Source organism: Haemaphysalis longicornis, unplaced genomic scaffold (genome assembly GCF_048455015.1).
Source record: "Haemaphysalis longicornis isolate Haplotype H1 unplaced genomic scaffold, Haemaphysalis longicornis Haplotype H1 scaffold_8, whole genome shotgun sequence".
In the NCBI taxonomy this organism is placed as follows: Eukaryota; Metazoa; Arthropoda; class Arachnida; order Ixodida; family Ixodidae; genus Haemaphysalis; species Haemaphysalis longicornis.
Genome location: NW_027526445.1, coordinates 119104276 through 119121045, shown reverse-complemented (window position 1 = coordinate 119121045; position 16770 = coordinate 119104276). Strand labels below are relative to the sequence as shown.

The 16770-nt window shown below is 45.1% G+C and overlaps 1 protein-coding gene across 2 annotated transcripts in view; it reads left to right on the top strand.

Moving 5' to 3' along the window:
• The window catches only part of Khc-73 (Kinesin heavy chain 73), a 137194-nt gene that overhangs the window by 100345 nt on the left and 20079 nt on the right, over positions 1-16770 (top strand). Inside the window, exons 30-35 of one of the 2 annotated variants that reach the window (XM_077681745.1) lie at positions 703-855; positions 2974-3205; positions 7455-7523; positions 9582-9706; positions 12743-13069; positions 15597-15781. In XM_077681745.1, coding sequence (XP_077537871.1) covers positions 703-855; positions 2974-3205; positions 7455-7523; positions 9582-9706; positions 12743-13069; positions 15597-15781 — 1091 coding nt within the window. The remainder of the gene's footprint in view (positions 1-702; positions 856-2973; positions 3206-7454; positions 7524-9581; positions 9707-12742; positions 13070-15596; positions 15782-16770) is intronic. The other variant, XM_077681746.1, reaches the window with a different exon arrangement.

The window sequence follows — 16770 nt, the reverse complement described above, 5'->3', positions numbered from 1 at the left end:
ATTAGATCACTGCAGTGCAAAATTTGAAAGCTTTTTGATTTATTTTGAGATATTTCTTGCATTTTTTTAAATTAAGGGGCACACTGGTCTTCAACCAAAAATGTTTATTTTTGCAGTTATGGTGACGAAAATTGGATGACGTGTGTAGTTTTTCAGTCTGATTGTAGATATAAAATTTGTTTTTGCATAAAGCGACTACTACATTCAAGTTCATATGGATTTTATATTTTATTTTTTGACAACTGCTGGAGTGATGCAGCTGAACGAGGCACCAGTGAACTGTGCACAAATTAAGGAGTGCAATAAGACTAACAGTATCATTCTATCTGGTCTGCAGCAGAAGTTACAACCGTTTGAAGTTTGGGCTTGGAAGGTGGGAACTAGAAAAAACCAGTTTTGCCTACACTCGGAATGAAAAACTATACATGTCATCCAATTTTTGTCATAACTTGCAGAAATACAGTTTTGCCCTCTTAAAAAGACATCTTTTGTGGCTGGACTGGAGCTTAGGGAGTTCCCCAAGGCTAGTTCTTTCCTACTGAACGAAGTTGTATTTTGTCTTTGTGTCTCCTTTCAACTTTCATTGCATCAAATTTAATAACTGCACTTGTTTGATCGGTTCCTTGTTCACGGGTCGTTTATAGTTGAGGAAGGGCCCTTGCATGACCAGTGCCCTTTCTTTCCCCCTTTTCTGTCTGGCAGGCCTTTGAGGATCTGGAGGGGCGCGAGTCCCTGGCCCTGATGGCTGCCTCTGGCGGGGATGGTGAAACGAGTGACGGAGAGAGCTACATTGAGAAGTACACCCGGGGTGTGTCGGCCGTCGAAAGCATCCTCACCTTGGATCGTTTGCGTCAGGTGCGCGAGTGAAGTTGGGCGGTTCTCACTGTGGCACCCCTCAAGAGCTTGCTCCAGTTTGGTTTTAATTGCAGAACACTTTAGGGGCTCGCCTTGTCATCGTAGCTCGCTCGCTGGACCGAAGTAGAGCTACACGGCGTTGCGTCGTAGCGGCTGTCGTTGCGGCGTAACCCAGAAGCTACGAACACCAAGCAGTTTATGTACTTATAAGCGTTCAAAACTCGTGAACCGCTGCCACTTGTTATACGTACATCTCCCCATTGTTTAGCGCAAAGAAAACTGCAGATACATTTAAGGCAAAATATACGTAACGAACCGGCAGCGCCCGCGTTCATTTAGTTGGGAACACTCGTTGGGTTGGTTTTTGCAACTGTAAGCGAAAAAAAAGCGGCAGTGCAATGCTGGCATGTGTGGGAGGAAAAGCAAGCACAAAAAGAACAGAACTCCCGCTGGTGCTGTTTCAGGCAGGGGGCACGCGAGCACTGAGAAGGCGGGAAGTTTGAAATGCAGTAGTGAGCGGATAACGGTGCCACAGCCCATTATGGCGAATCACTGCTCTGCACTTCCAACAGCTTTTGCATTGAGTGGAACGGCTTTAATTTTTTTTTAGAGCGGAAGCTCTACTATGCTCATTCATCACGTCGCGAGTGACCTTCAGCCGCCGGTGTGCAAGCTGCACCTTTCTTTCTTATCACCTTCCTTGCTTGGAGCTTCGCCGCTGCTGCGGTATTATGTGACTATGTGAAGGTGATACAGCTGCTACACCTATGTTTGATTGCTCAGGACTGGCTGGGCCGTCTGTACATGCACTTCAGCGCAAGTGAAAGGATCTTTCCAATCATCTGGTAGTCGTAGCTACACAGCAGGCTGCGAAATGTCAAGCAAAAGACGAAACACCGTGTCCATAGCCTTTGCTTTTGCTCGTGATAACAAGGTTTAGAAGTTTTAAACCTGAGCCACTTTTCGTTTGGTGTGTTGTTCAAGAAAATGAGGCTGCTCTCGCGTATGTTAGAGTTAAATTTGGGCAAGTTCACTGTCCAAAAAATTTCTTTGATAACAACACGACTGTTGAAAGCGGCGTAGCTTAAAGCGGATGGTAGCTTAATTTAGGTCAGTACAGTCTTTGCTTTAGTGAGGAGACATGGAGAGGGGTGTTGCGATGTACGCATTGTGGCCACTCCCCTCTGCAGTGCCATCTAGCCCCCAGGATAAATAAATTTCTATGTGAAAGTCAAACCTCACTATAACGAAGTAATATTGGGGCAGTAAATTAGTTCGTTATGTCCGACATTTGTTTTAACAGTAGAGATGAAAATAGGCTTTTAACAAGTTGGCAATCTGGGGCTTGTGCAAGAATCGTAGATACAAAATGCATTATTCTAAGCTTCGAACCCACTATAAATGTGGTAATGCATACCTGTCTTTTTTGTGGCATTTCAAACTAAGTAGACCGGAACATGGGAATGTGAAACTATAACGGAATATTTCACGAAATGCCATCATTATGATTTATTTGAAGGAAGTGATCTTTGTCCGGTGGCTTGTGACAGCACTGGTCCGGATAAAGTTTTCCACTATGCACGAAAGGGCCTTTTCAACTTCTTCAGTTTTTCAAACTAATAAAGAAATAGTTGTGTTATCTCAATTGCTTCATTTGGCTTTTTTATGCCATCTTTCGAGTTTTGAGCCTTGTTACAGCCGATATCGTGCACGGCTCTCGCGGTTTCGGTATAAAGAGAATAAGTCTCACTAAAATGAAGTGTAACCAGCCAAAGTTCGAATGTAGTTTGCTATAGCCGAAAATTCGCCATGTCAGTGTTCATTATTAGTGAGGTTCAACTTTAGTAGTTGCACATTCATTGACAGTGGCATCCGTGGTAGTCAAGCTATGGCTTACTATGATTATTGTAGTTGCAGCTGCAGTTGGAGTGTTGAGATGATGATGATGATGATTAGCAACAAAAGTGGGACATGAATGATGGTGAGTGTGACTAGCAGTATGATGATGATGGTGAGGATAGTGACTAGCGACAAAAGTTTTTTTACCAGCAGTCCTGGGTAGGTTTGTCCTTGTCTCACAGTCATCCATTTTTTTCCGCCCTCCCCTCGCGCCCGCAGGAAGTTGCCGTGAAGGAGCTTCTGGCCGCCCAGGGTCGCCTGCTGCGCAAGACGGCCAGCGTGCCCAACATTGCGCAGGTGATGCGCACCACGGACGCAGGCTCCCCACTGCGGCCGGATGAGCCGGCGCCCCACCGGTCGGACTCCGTCATCAATCTGGCGTCGTCGTCTCTCAGCGAGGGCCTCGATCGGTTCCTCAGCGAAGGGAAAAGCGCTGCAATCTCAAGCCTCGGTCAGTACGGTCGCTAGCGTTCCTTTCCTTTTCCCGTTTTTTTTTTAAGACGGAGCGTAAAAGCGGAGAGCGGTCGTAGAACGGCAGCTTTACAGTCATTCTAAGGTGGTTCTACGATTCTACGACCGTACAAACAAGCCCATGCATGCATTTCGCCTAAAAAGGACGACGTGCCTTTGGACCGCCTGTAACATACGACTCAGGCTGGAATCACTTTTGCGTTTTAAAGAATCACGAGCCCTGCCTAGACTTGTGACACCTTGACTTGAGTCCGCACCATTTTTCTGTTGTCCTTTTGTCTATCACTTTGTGTCGTCGTTGCTTTTGTTGTCTGACACGTAACGTGTTACTCTGTGTGTATTCCCGTGCTCGTCAGAGTGTCTTTTGTTATTCAAATGTTTGTGCCTCTCCATTCCACTTAGGGAGTTTTGAAATTGGTTTCTTCGCACATCGCAAGCGTGTGGTGGTTGATATTGGCTGTGTGTCGATGGAGAAACTAATTCTGAATGCAGCAAGAAGGAAATTTTGCACAAAAGTTTTGAAGAAACATTTAAGAAATGCTGATAAGATAATGGTTTAGGATGGACAGAAATGACTGGTAGAGCAGTGTCATAAAAATTTAACATGCAACATGAAAGAAAACGGCTTGGAAGTTAGTTGTGTCAGCTAGTCGACACCATTTTAGGGTGTGAGCGAGAATGTTAATTCAGATTTGTGGGTTAGTTTGATGGAGTGGAATTATAACAGTTCGCTTTCAATGTCACACAACCATTATTCCTGCTGCATTGTTACGGTCGCATATCCCGTGTCTGCTACTCTTGGCAGGATAAATTTACCGTACTTACCCGATTCTAATGCGCACTTTTTTTTTTTCAGGAAAATAGGTCGAAAAATCACAGGCGCGTTAGAATCGGATACGAAACCAAAACTGCCGAAACAGCAGAAATTTCGTCCCACCCATCGCCATCGCCATCTCAAGATGGCGCCAAAGCTTTTAGCAAAGATTTTTCGAACGGAGGAAGCATATGTGCCTAGGCTTTTCTATCGGCGTTCACACAAATCGTCAAATCGTTCCACTTGCGCGCTTGATAACAGCAATGGCAGCAGCGGCTCTCACGCGTTCAAAACGAGCGGTCGGCTGAAGTGTGCGCCTCTGGAGAAGCTCGAGGGATGGGCATGCGAGGCGAGGGCCATGATCCCATCGACCATGGTTGAACGTTCGTTCAGAAGCGTGGCATCGCGAACGCGCTTGACGGCACCAAGGACGAGATGTTGTGGTCAGCGGAGAGCGACGAGGAGTGAGATGAGTGAGATTACCTCGATAATTAAATCGCCCGTTTCTCTCGCATTCGTTTTTCTCCCCACAAAGTTCTGTGTGCGTTACAATCGGAGGTGCAATTTTTTTCGGTTTTTTTTTTCCAGGAAAATCGGGGGCGCGTTAGAATTGGGTAATTACGGTATACATATTAAATATGTGCCTAAAAGTTTTGTAGGTATGTATGGTTTAAATCCTAACTCTATCGATCCACCATCTCATACTAAAGCAGGGCACCTAATTGGGCTAATTATACCCCCGTCACATGGCAGATCTAAAGACATCTAAAGTAAATGTCATTTGCTCCATATTCATTTTCTCATGTTAGGTGCTGCACGAGAATACCAAATGACATTTGAGGTGAATGGGATTTAGCGGCTAAGTGAGGTTGGGGAGCTTATTCAGTAGTCAAGTGAGTAGCCTCAACAGCAATGGCGTGTTACTAGACAAGAACGTTCAGTAATAAACCAAAGAATACTGTTTCTAAAAACTGTCAGCATATTTTTCCCGTCATATTGTTTTTCAAATAAAGACAAACAAGTACTTACAAAAATGTTTTTACTGCTGCCTTGGCACGGATTTCTTACAGACTTGTCTCGGCATGTGATGTCTAGTTATGTCACCTAAAACGGTGATTTTCTTTTTTTTATTATTTAAAAAAAGGGATATATTTGTTTTGTTTTAAAAAACTATTATGTATGAAAGTATTCTAGGCACACTTTAACTATTATTTTGCTATTTCACAAGCTTGCTAATTGTCAATGCCAACGCTGTCAGATGAAATTTGTTTCGCCGTGTAGACCCGCATGGCCAAACCGAATGTCATTAAAAGCTAACGTCATCAACTTTGAATGACGTTAGACTCGCTGTGTGATAGGGGTATTAGCATACTTGCATGTTTGGGGAACAGCGCAGAACGAGGACAGGGGGGGTCCTTTGCCTTCTGTAATTTTTGTTCTTTTGCCCTGTCCTCCAACCATCTCATACTTACACTGCATTAATGTCCATAGAACGTTTGTGTGTCATTGCAGTATACATTTCGTGCTTGCTTTAGTATTCTCCCAGCAGTGTTTTTCTTCGAGAAAGTATTTATACAGAAGTTTTCGGTTACCTAGGCAGAAAAAATAACAAGCGTTAGCTTTGTCACATCCTGGTGTTGCCTGGGAAAGCGTGCAATAATCCGATTTATTTCATAATTATAGTTTCGGAAGTCGTTCAGACTTCCAGCGGAAGCATGACGTTTTTTGTTACCTAGGCAGAAAAAATAACAAGCGTTAGCTTTGTCACATCCTGGTGTTGCCTGGGAAAGCGTGCAATAATCCGATTTATTTCATAATTATAGTTTTGGAAGTCGTTCAGACTTCCAGCGGAAGCATGACGTTTTTTTGTCAGATTGCGTTCTTGAAAACACAAGGCTGTAGTAAAATCCCTCCACTTGCATTGCAACAAACGTTGCTAAAATCAAAGTTACCGTATAAACCGGAATATAGGTCGAGTTTTTTTTCCAAAAAAATCCGCACAAAAGTCACCCCTCGTCTTATATAGCGGTCATTGGCAGAATGTAAATGGTTGTCTGGCAACAATGTGCAAGTGCAGTCCGTCACCATCGCCATTCGTGTCGTACTGCTTTCTCGCACTATCAGGCCTTTATTTGATTTCGCTTTTCTCTAGTTTTTCGTCTTTTACTCGTTTATTGTGCGTGCGTGCGTACATTTCTGTACGTCTCTGTTCCGAGATGAGTGGCAGCAGTCGACGCCAGTTCACCGCGGCGTTTAAGCTGACGGCGATTGAGTCACCAAGCAGAATGGAAATATGGCGGCGCAACGCCAGTTAGGCGTTTCGGAGAAAAGTGTGCGGTACTGGCGGAGCCAGAAAGCTAAGCTGTGCGTGTGCAACCCCCGAAACCGATCGTTCCGTGGACGTCAAGCGGTGCACCCCGAGTTGGAGAACAAAGTGGCGGACTTCATCCGGGAACTTCATCCGGGAACTTCACTCACGATCGCTCCGGAGGCCATGCGCGGACGGGCTCTGCGAACTGTACAATGAGTGGATAGCCGGCGACAACAAAAGACCTATACGGGCCGGTTGCGACCGTGTCAAGCTGGGTGTCCTTCTCTGGGCAGTCGCTGCCCGATGACATGGTTACACGAGCGTTCAGGAAGTGCTCCATCAGCAACGCGCCTGATGGCATGGAAGATGACAGTGCGAAGCAGTCATCCTCGGTCTACTCTGAGAGCTCGGACGAGTGACTTCGGCAGGCATAGTGAGTGGCAGTGACGGACGGGAGTCGAAAATAAATATAGACATTGTGAGTGCGCTTCTGTGCCGAATTATTTTTTTGTCAACTTTTCCCACCTCAAGGTAGGGGGTCGACCTATATACCGGGTCGACCTATAATCCGGTTTATACGGTAAGCATGCAATACAGTATTGTTTGGAAATCATGGACTTTTTATGCCGTAGTCCAGTAGCCGACCGTTTTTTTTTTTTCGGTCTACAAAAATTCAGACTTGCTGGATATTCCGGACTTTTCCGAGAAACCGCCAGTTGTCCCATTGGGGTAATGGCTCACTAATTTTTCGGACTGCTCTTTTATTCGGACTATTTTTTGTTACCCTCCACATCTGAAAAATCGGTCAGCTACTGTATTCGAAATGAGTCTTCTCTCATGATGCTTACACTTTAACCTCATTATAATAAACTTGAAAGGAGAGTTACCAACACTTAACCATTCCTTAATTATAGCCATTCTCTACATGTACTACCCATGACGCAAAAAGAATTGGCGTTCACTCTCTCATATTTATTGCTCTAGTGTGGTCTTCTTTTTTGTAACACGATCAAACTTTAGTACTGTGTGCAATTTATTAACCGATGTGTGTTTTTTCCCCCTCTCTCTCTCTCTCAACCATGCCCTCTCTCTTTTCGGACACAGCACGACCTACATTCCTCAACCTAAACTTCAATCTAAACTTGAGCTTGCGGCAGGCGGCGGGTGCCAAATGTACGTTCTTCAAACACGACACTTCACCGTTTTTCTTCTCTGCTGAAGCTCACGCCAAATGCACGGTAGCACGCAGCTCGTTCATTTCCCCCCTCACTTCTGTTTCATTCGTCTGAATGAAGACCCCTGCACCGGTTTTGCTTCGTTTGGTTCCAACTTCCGTTCATGATGGCCCTGCGAAAGTCCTGCACGTTTGTCCTTTCCTTGATGTTCGTATGTCATGACCCCGAATTTAATTTGTTTTCATGGTTGATCATCTTGGTGAAATCTGTTTGGCATTCTTACAGATGTGCACCGATTGTCACGGACCGGCTTGTTGTTTTATCATCGGTTTATGAGGAAACTAATGCAATTGGTTTTTTTTTTATTTCACCCAAGTTTATATTTCATTTTTACAAGTTAGATCGATTGATTGCAGGGTTCTCCTAAGGGTGTCAAGCTATGTGCGTCCAGTTTTGCTGGTTTCGAGCTTTTACTGTTAATTCAACCAGATTTTTAGCGATCCCGATTTACAGCGGTCAAATTAACAAGAGTTAACGTGTAGAAGATGCGCTTACCATGTAGTTGGTACGTAGTAATGTCAAAAGCTACATGCCATGCACATCTAAATGCTATCTTTTGCTGACAGCGTTTATTTTAGTTTCGCAGCATGCATGGGTACGCCTGCCGACAGGAATGCAAGTGCTCTAAGAGCATTTCAATTATGAAAAATGCTCTTTTGTCTCGTTTCTTTTTACCTGCCTCGAAAATTGGCTCTTGATTTTGTTGCGGTGGCATGTGATGTACGGGGCAGTGTTGCGAGTCGGTACTCTTGGTAAACAAGTGGCTTGAAGAGTACGTGGATTGAATTCATTGCAAAAGTGTTTCTTACCTCAGAATTCACTCAGATTACTACTGATCCGGGATTCCATAATAGCTAGTCTCGCATTGTGTTGTTAAGAATGGAACGGTTTCGTTGCAACTTGCGTAACATGGTTTTCATGTAGATGAGACGTACTAGAAGCAAACAATTATTCAGGGTTTAAAGAACAAGCAGTCTTGAAAAGTTGTGTGTGTTTGCCTCGAGTCTAATTTGAGAAAAGGACGCAGTCAAATCTAAATTGTTTCAGCTTGTTCATTGCTTGAAATGCAATCGAAAAATGTTTAAAACGGCAAATATAAAGGGCAAGGCTAATTTCTCAGGAAGTGTCTTGCAGGTAGGCAGTTAGTATTTGCACTTAGTGGCCCTTTGAGTCAGAGATGTTGGTACCTCGTGATTTATTAAAAATATCATTGTGCGGGCTTGGTTGGCATTGGCCTTCTTTCTGTTAGTCTTGCTCTTTTTTTCCACCCTCTAAAAAACAGGTTAGAGCACGTAGTCGGAAAGATCAAAATAGCTGCGAACAATATTTATTTCTCCTAAAAATCAGCTAAGGCCATGAGCTGAAGCTGTAGCCTCTGGTCAGGACGCACTTTCTTTGGTCAACAAGAAGTTTTGTCGAATAATTCAAAAGAGAAAGGAATGAGGTTGGGCTAGGCACGTATTTTGTTGAACTCACAACCAGTGCACCACCAGTGCACCACCAGTATAACAAGAGGTGGGACTAGAAGTTGAGGACGGCTGATAACTTGATGGAGAGATGAAATGAGAAAATTTGGTGGCAAGAAATGGGATCCGGACAGCACAGGATCAGCAGAGCAGTCAATGGCGGAGGCTTTCTTCTTGCAGTGGACGTAGTAAAATAGTCTGACGATAACGATGCATTGTCGTTCAGCTATGTCTTTGTACTTGGACGCACTGTTGTGCTGGCCAAAGAGCCTGGGATAACTGTTCTGGCTAGGCTGGCCTGTTATCTTGCCTTTTATCAACGAAATGGTGGCTTACAGAGGGTGGCAGGAACTGTCCACAAGTAAGCCACTTTCTGTGCAGTTTAGATCAGACATTGGTCGGACCTTAAGCCTAAGATGTCTCTGGGTGAGCGGATTCCATCTATGGTGGTATTGTCGCGGCGCTATGACGTATGTGTGTGTGACCAAGAGTGTGTGTGACCCTGCCTCCCCCCCTCTTGTCCCTCGTAGCCTCCTCCTTGGCTGTCCTGAGCCCGCAGCCAACCAAGTTTGTGAAGCCCATGCGTACGGTCATTGAGGAGCAGACTCAACACCGGGAGGCTCAGCCCCTCTTGCTGGAAGACAACGACGAGCAGGTATGGCACATCTCCAGGTATGGCACTGGGCCTGCAGGGTTTCCTAAAAGAAAGTGGGAGGGAGGGATCCATATAGCGTTTTTTTGATGACGAAATTGCAGAAAGACCTGACCTTCAAGGCATCTCCGCCCTGTGGCTTTTAGAGAGTTTAAAATCATCTTAGAAGTGCGAGTTGTTGCCGCCATGAATCAGGTGGCGGTTGGGAATTTCAGTTTGAAGCTTTGTGCATCGAGGGAATGCACTCTACCCAGGCAGAGAAAAACCCTTAATAGTAGAATTAGACACGTCGAAAACGCCATTGGGACAATTAAAATTAACCGCACTCATAATTGGTTTAATGGTGTCTTCGACGGGTGCAGTTGAGTTTCCAATGTTTTTTTTTTTTTTCAGCTGGGAAGGAGTGCAGATTGGCTTTGCGACCCAGTGTGCAGGAAGCATAGCATCTGAGGGTGTATTGTGCAAGTTTAGTCACCCTGGCCAGTGGCAATCAGCGCATTGTGGCATGACTGGCAGGTTGTACAGTTTGTGCCCTGATGACGCTTGCTTTTAAGGCAACAGCGTAAAGTGCCCCTTTTTGCACAAAAACGGCATTGCTTTCGTTGTTCTCCGATACAGAAAATGACCACCCGTCTAAAGAGTAGATAAGCATGTTTGAGTTTGTGCGGGGATGGAATTCAAGTCTCCAGTGTAGGAGCTTAGGGTGTTAACACCGCACCACCTCATCACGTTGCCAGCAGCAGAGCAAGACAGCCTGGTACAAGCATTGCTGGTACCTTGTCGTGTGACCGGTAAATATGACGGCCTGTGGGCAGAACAGGCGTGTACCAGCCACACAGAACCCTTATTCTAGGGAAGCCAGTGTGCCCGTTGAAGCAATTCATGCCAAAACTGAAAGAAACGAAAGCGAAGAAAGAGATGAAAATACAGTGTAGCGATAAAGTAAAGAAGTCTTTGGTAAGCTTCGCTAGGCAAATCCACAATGCTTTTATATTCAAAGAATGTAAGCAGACTTGTACACCTGTCACACAGAATATCTACTGTCATTCAAAGCAAATGACATTAGCTATGAATGACGTTCGGTTTGGCCGTATAATTCTACATGGCGAAGTAAATGTAATTTGATAGTGATGGAAGTGACGATTAGGAAATTTGCAAAATTACAAAATAATAATATAGATGCGCCCACAATGCTTAATTTTTTTCTTTTTTAAAGCAAGACGAATTTAGTTTTCAAATGAAAAACCCATAGCTCAGTTTTAGGTCACTTTCACATCACAAGCCACAACAAGTAAGTAATAAATCTGTATCCGGCTGGCAGCAAACATGGTGGAGCTTTGCCGAAGTGTATGATTTTTTTTATATATAAAACATCATGCAGGAATAATATTGATCTGCTGGTAGGTTTTAAACACAGCTTATTATTAACCTTCCTTGTGACGGACCTCTACTGTCGAGGCTACTCATTCGGTTTCAAAGCTAAGGCGAACGCGTTCCCCGAACTCATTCGATCACCGAATTCCATTTGCGTAAATGTCATTAGTGTTGTCACGTAGTGCCAAACTAATGGCATTCACAGCTATTGTCATTCCCCTTACGGGGAGACACGGCTCTTAAAACAGTTTCCTTTAATTTTGGTGTAAACTCTGTGAAACTTGTCAGTCTTGCTGCTTTTCCCCCACTGATTTTAAATATGCCATTATTTTTGGAGTCAGTCAATAAGTTCCTGAAATAGTCATTTTTGGAGGAACAGTAGACAAAACAGTGTTAGCCGTAGAACCGCAATCTTTATATTTGCCAGTACTATGAACCCTGGTGAATGCAATAAGAGTAGCGGTTTTTTGGTGCACCGCTGGGAACTAATTTTACAGCTCATTAAACTCTAGTGGCACCAACGGCAAGGAACCACTTTGAGTGCTCATTTCAAACACCAAAGTTTCATGAGTTGTAAAATTAGTTCCAAGCGGTGCACCAAAAAACTGATTCTCTTATTGCATTCACCAGGGTTCGTAGTATTGGAAAATATAAGGATTACAGTTTTATGACCAACACTGTTTTGTCTGTTGTTCCTCCAAAAATGACTAATTATTTCAGGAACTTATTGACTGACTCCAAAAACAATGGCATATTTGAAATCGGTGGGGAAAAAGCAGCAAGGCTGAGAAGTTTCACAGAGCTTATACCAAAATTAAAGAAAACTGTTTTAACCCTTTGAGGGTCGAATTTTTTCGCCAAATGCGACCCCCCAGGGTCGATTTTTTTTATTGCTGATTTAAATTCTTCGGATGAATCTATTTCGAGAAAAAATTATCGTAATTTTTTTAGGGTGACCATAAAGTGACAAAAAAATTGTTTGTGTTGTTGCATACATGTAGTTTATTCATGAGTAACACAAGAATAATTCTAAATAAAAACAAGAGAGTAACAAGCTGGCACCTTTTGAGTGAATCAAAATCAGATAGACATCAGTTGCACGGGCGCAGAAAGCGGGAAGCGCCCGGAGGACGATACCAAAACCAGCTGCTGTGCGCGCGCGAGCGCGCGCGGCTGGATGCGGGAGCAAGAGATGGTGCACCGCTCATAAAATACAAAAAAAGGAAACAAAGACCCTCATCAGTTTCGCAGGCGACCTTGGTCTGTGGCAGGCGCAAGAAACGAGAGGCGCCCGGGTACCCGGTGGGCGATACCCAGCACACCCCCTCGTTAGCGGATGCGCAAGCGATAGCCGGTGCGCCGCTGAAGTAAATCATAAAAAAAAAAAGAAGAGCCATCGGCACAAGAAGAAAGTTTGACGCATTTCCGAAGTGTGGCAGCACATGCAAAGCAAGAGAAGTTGGCGAAAAAGGCGCGCTTTTTAAAGATACAAGCAATGCCATACATGTACGTCATTGACCAGTTTGAAAGTGTTTGCCGATGCCGTACATGTATGGCCATCACCCTCAAAGAGTTAAGAGCCGTGTCCCCTTTTAAATGCCATTGGGTCTGCTGTGTGATGGGTCTTAAAGCGGCCTGAGTTGTTCTTTTGCTTACGTCACCCAGTCTGAAGACGAGGAGAGGCCGACGACGGCAGCAGCGCCGCCGGCGAGGAAAGCAGACGCGGAGGAGATGCCCGCCGCTGCGACAGCGGAGGCGATGGTGGCAGGAGAGGTGGCGAGTTTGGTGGAGAAGGAGGAGGGGAGGGGAGGCCATGTGCCCGAGCCCAAGGACAAGGACAAAGAGGAGGAGTTCACGGAGTTCAAGTCCTACTGGGCGTCCTCCTCCGGCAAGGACGAGGAGGTGAAGTCGGAGGGCAGCGACGATCGGCAGCCGAAACCCGCCGCCGCCATGACGCACTCCATCACGAGCGACGGCATTGCCGACCTGGTGGTAGGAAGGGCCTTCTCTGTGCCCTACACTTTTTTTTTGTCATACGGTGTAATGTATGTCTCGTGCCAAGTAAAAAATTGGTTATATGTGCATTCGTACATATATACACATACATTCATTCATTTAGGTAGGTCGAGATGAGTATCAATCATAACCTGCTTCTTATTATTCCTATTGAGGACTGGTACCAAGTCAGGCCTAAATTATTGCTCTTCGCTACTCCTTGCATCTATTGCGTTTTTTTCTCTTTTTTTTCCAGAAAGCATTGTTTTCAAAACACTGTTTAGGGCAGACGGTATTGATATATAATGCACCCAGCAGAGCTCTTTGATGTGGCTGGAACATCTCTGTAATTTCATATTATTTTTCCCTGGGGAAGACATCGACATGTCCATGTCGGGAATCCGCGGGCGCAAACATCCTTAGACATCCTCAATGCCAGGAGTATTCCTGCCTGCGTTTTTTTGCACTAAGGTGCGAGAACAGACTGGGCGGCATAATTAATTGCATTAGAGTTTGGACAGGAGACAGTGTCCATCAATCCCGGTCAGCGTTTGGCTGTTGCCTGCTGTGCATTCAAACCCACTTATAAGAGGACTGGTGATACCAATGTATCAGGTACAGTAATGGGCAGGCTTTTTAGTGTCAGTTTTATCAGCTGTCTTGTAGCAAAATAAGCCACTAGTTGCAATGCTGTTACCCCAGGTATTCGTCGGTTACAATTCAGTGTGGGTAGCTAAAACAACAAAGACCTTAATGCTCTGAAGTAAATATCAAAGCCAGCTTTGGCCCCCCTATGTGCACCACACTACTACGTCTGTCATTGTTCAACTCTTTTAACGTATTTAATAGAATGCTTTTTGATTTTGATGCAACAGATGTGAATGCACTTCAACTTTGGTTTACTTTACACCAAACCACCTTTTTAATCAGGTTTTTATTGTGAAGCAAACAAAACTACCGTATAAACCGGAATATATGTCGACCCCCTACCTTGAGGTGGGAAAAGTTGACAAAAAAAAATAATTTGGCAGCGAAGCGCACACGCTATGTCTATATTTATTTTCGCCGCCCATCTGTCACTGCCACTCACTGTGCCTGCCGAAGTCACTTGTCCGAGCTGTCAGAGTCATCCAAGGATGACCTGTCAGAGTCATCCAAGGATGACTGCTTCTCACTGTCAGCATCCCACAGAGCGTCATCTTTAGTGCCGTCGAGCGTGTTGCTGATGGAGCACTTCCTAAACGCTCGTGCAACCATGTTGTTGGGCAGCGACTGCCAAGAGGAGGACACTCAGCTTGACACAGTCGTGAGGGATGGTCTTTGAAGCAGGCCCGTAGGTGTCTTTTCGTTGTCGCCGGCTATCCGGCGGAGCTGGTCCTTAAATGGCGTGTTCAGGCCAACGTCCGATGGCTGAAGGGTGGAGGTCATTTCTTCCGGAATCAGTACAAAGTCGGAGAAATGGTTTTTTTTTTTTTCCGCAGACGAATCACATATTGCTGAAAGTTGATCAGCTTCTCTTCATAGCGTCCGGCAGTTTCTGGCAGATTGACATCCACGGACGAAGAGCAAATCCCTCCCGCTTCATGAAACGGGGGTCCCACGACCTCGAACCCTTTAACTCCTTCCTAGAGAGACTGTTTTCGCGAGCGAGTTCGTCCACTGTGGCGCGGATGGCCTCCGCCGTAACAGGCAGCGATTGTGAGCGAAGTTCCCGAACGAAGTGCGCCAGCTTGTTCGCCAACTCGGGGTGCACCGCTTGACGTCCACGGAACGATCTGTCCCGGGGGTTTCACGCTTCGCTTCGCTTTCACACAGCTTCACTTTCTGGCTCCGCCAGTACCGTACATGTTTCTCCTGAACGCCACACTGCCGTTGCGCTGCCATATTCCCATTCTGCTCGGCAAACTCAATCGCCCTCAGCTTAAACGCAGCGGTGAACTGGTGTCGACTTTCGCCACTCATCTCAGAGCAGACATGCACAGAAAAGCACGCGCGCAATCACACACAAGATGAGTGAAAGACGAAAAACTAGAGAAATATGAAAAGCCAATAAAGGCCTGATAGAGCGAGAGAGCAGTGCCACACAAAGAGCAATGGCAATGGACTACGCTCGAAATGCAAACGCACAAACGCTTGTACCTTGTTGTCAGACAACAATTTACATTATGCCAATGACCGCTATATAAGACGAGGGGTGACTTTTGTTCGTATTTTTTGGGAAAAAAACTGTGCCTATTTACCGGTTTATACGGTAATAAACCGCATTCTTGTTTTTTTTTTACAGTTTGAGGCTGTAAGTTTTGTAGTCTTTTATATTATCTGCTACACTATCAGGTGTTGAAGGTGGTCTTCACTTTTTTATGCACTGTTCCCTTCCAGTGATAATTATATAAGGGGTAACTCACGAATATCTCCGAATTCCCCATATTTCCTCCGCATCGTATGCACTTGGTCTTTTCCACATTTGCGCAAGCTTCGTCCCTTTCGGGTATGAGCACCAAAAGTTGTTCCGACACAAACGCAGGGCAAGATGGCCACCCCTCCGAGCATGGTCTCAAGCGGCTATGGTTCCCAAGCCCTGTCCTCGACTCCGCTCTCCAGCGAGGACTCGGGCTCGCTGCGGAGTGTCGGAGGCATCGAGGACCCTGGCACGCCGGACCTGCTTGACCCGAAACCTGTGCCACCGGCCGACAGCCACGCCAATGCCAGGTAGCCGCCGGCCTTGCACATTTCACTGGTGCTGCAAAGTGTGCTTGGAGGCATTTGGAGAAACTGGGAAGCAATTTGGAACAGAATGAAACAAGATTTAATAGAAGAAAGAACCAATTTGGAATGTACGACATACGGAGTTTGGGGCATTCCGACACACACGGCCGCTGACCGTCGTGCCTTCATGCCAGTTATTGTGACATGGCTTTAGGTTTAAAGGCTTTCCCTCAACCTGCTGTTGGTTTCACCCAGTCAAAAAAAAAAAAAAAAAAAAGGAAGCAATTGAACTTGCCCATGGGTGCAAATGTAAATGGAAAACTGCATTCCGAAATGGGGTAAATAAAATTAGCCTGAATTGCGAATTGAAAAAAAAAATCCAATTACCCTTAAAAGGCAAACCAATTGGGTGAGATTGGTGTGTGCAGGCACCACCAATTGGGGAACAGCAACCACTTGGTTTAGAGAAGAAAACCAATTGGCCCAATTGGACTCTTAGCCTTTTGGAAAAGAGCAACCAATTGGTACAGAGAAAAAAGGCGATTTGCAGAGATGAAGTAGTATACGCTTGCAGATCAACTGGATAAAAAAGACCGATGAGGTTGATGTGTGCTTTGTTTATTTGGAAATGGGATTTATCAGTTTTCATCCATTCCATTTCTACTCGAACTGTCTGCCTTTCATAGATGTCAGTTCTGAAACGTTTTTTAATTTCGAACTGAAGGGGCGTGGAATTAGAGGGCTTGTTAAAAGGCTTTCGTGTTAGAGGGATTTGCATTAAAAGGCAAATCCAACCCACACTGCTAATCCAACCTACTCTGCTAACAACAGCCTTTTCACGCGTTTGTGTTAGAAGGAAATATAGAACCTTCCTTTAATTTCATTCGTGGACGTTGCCTCCTCCCAGCGGAACTTCACATTTCTGCAGTATGTGCGCACTACGCATTCTTCAGTAAAGCATATTTTTTTTTGGAAACGCGAATGCGATTATT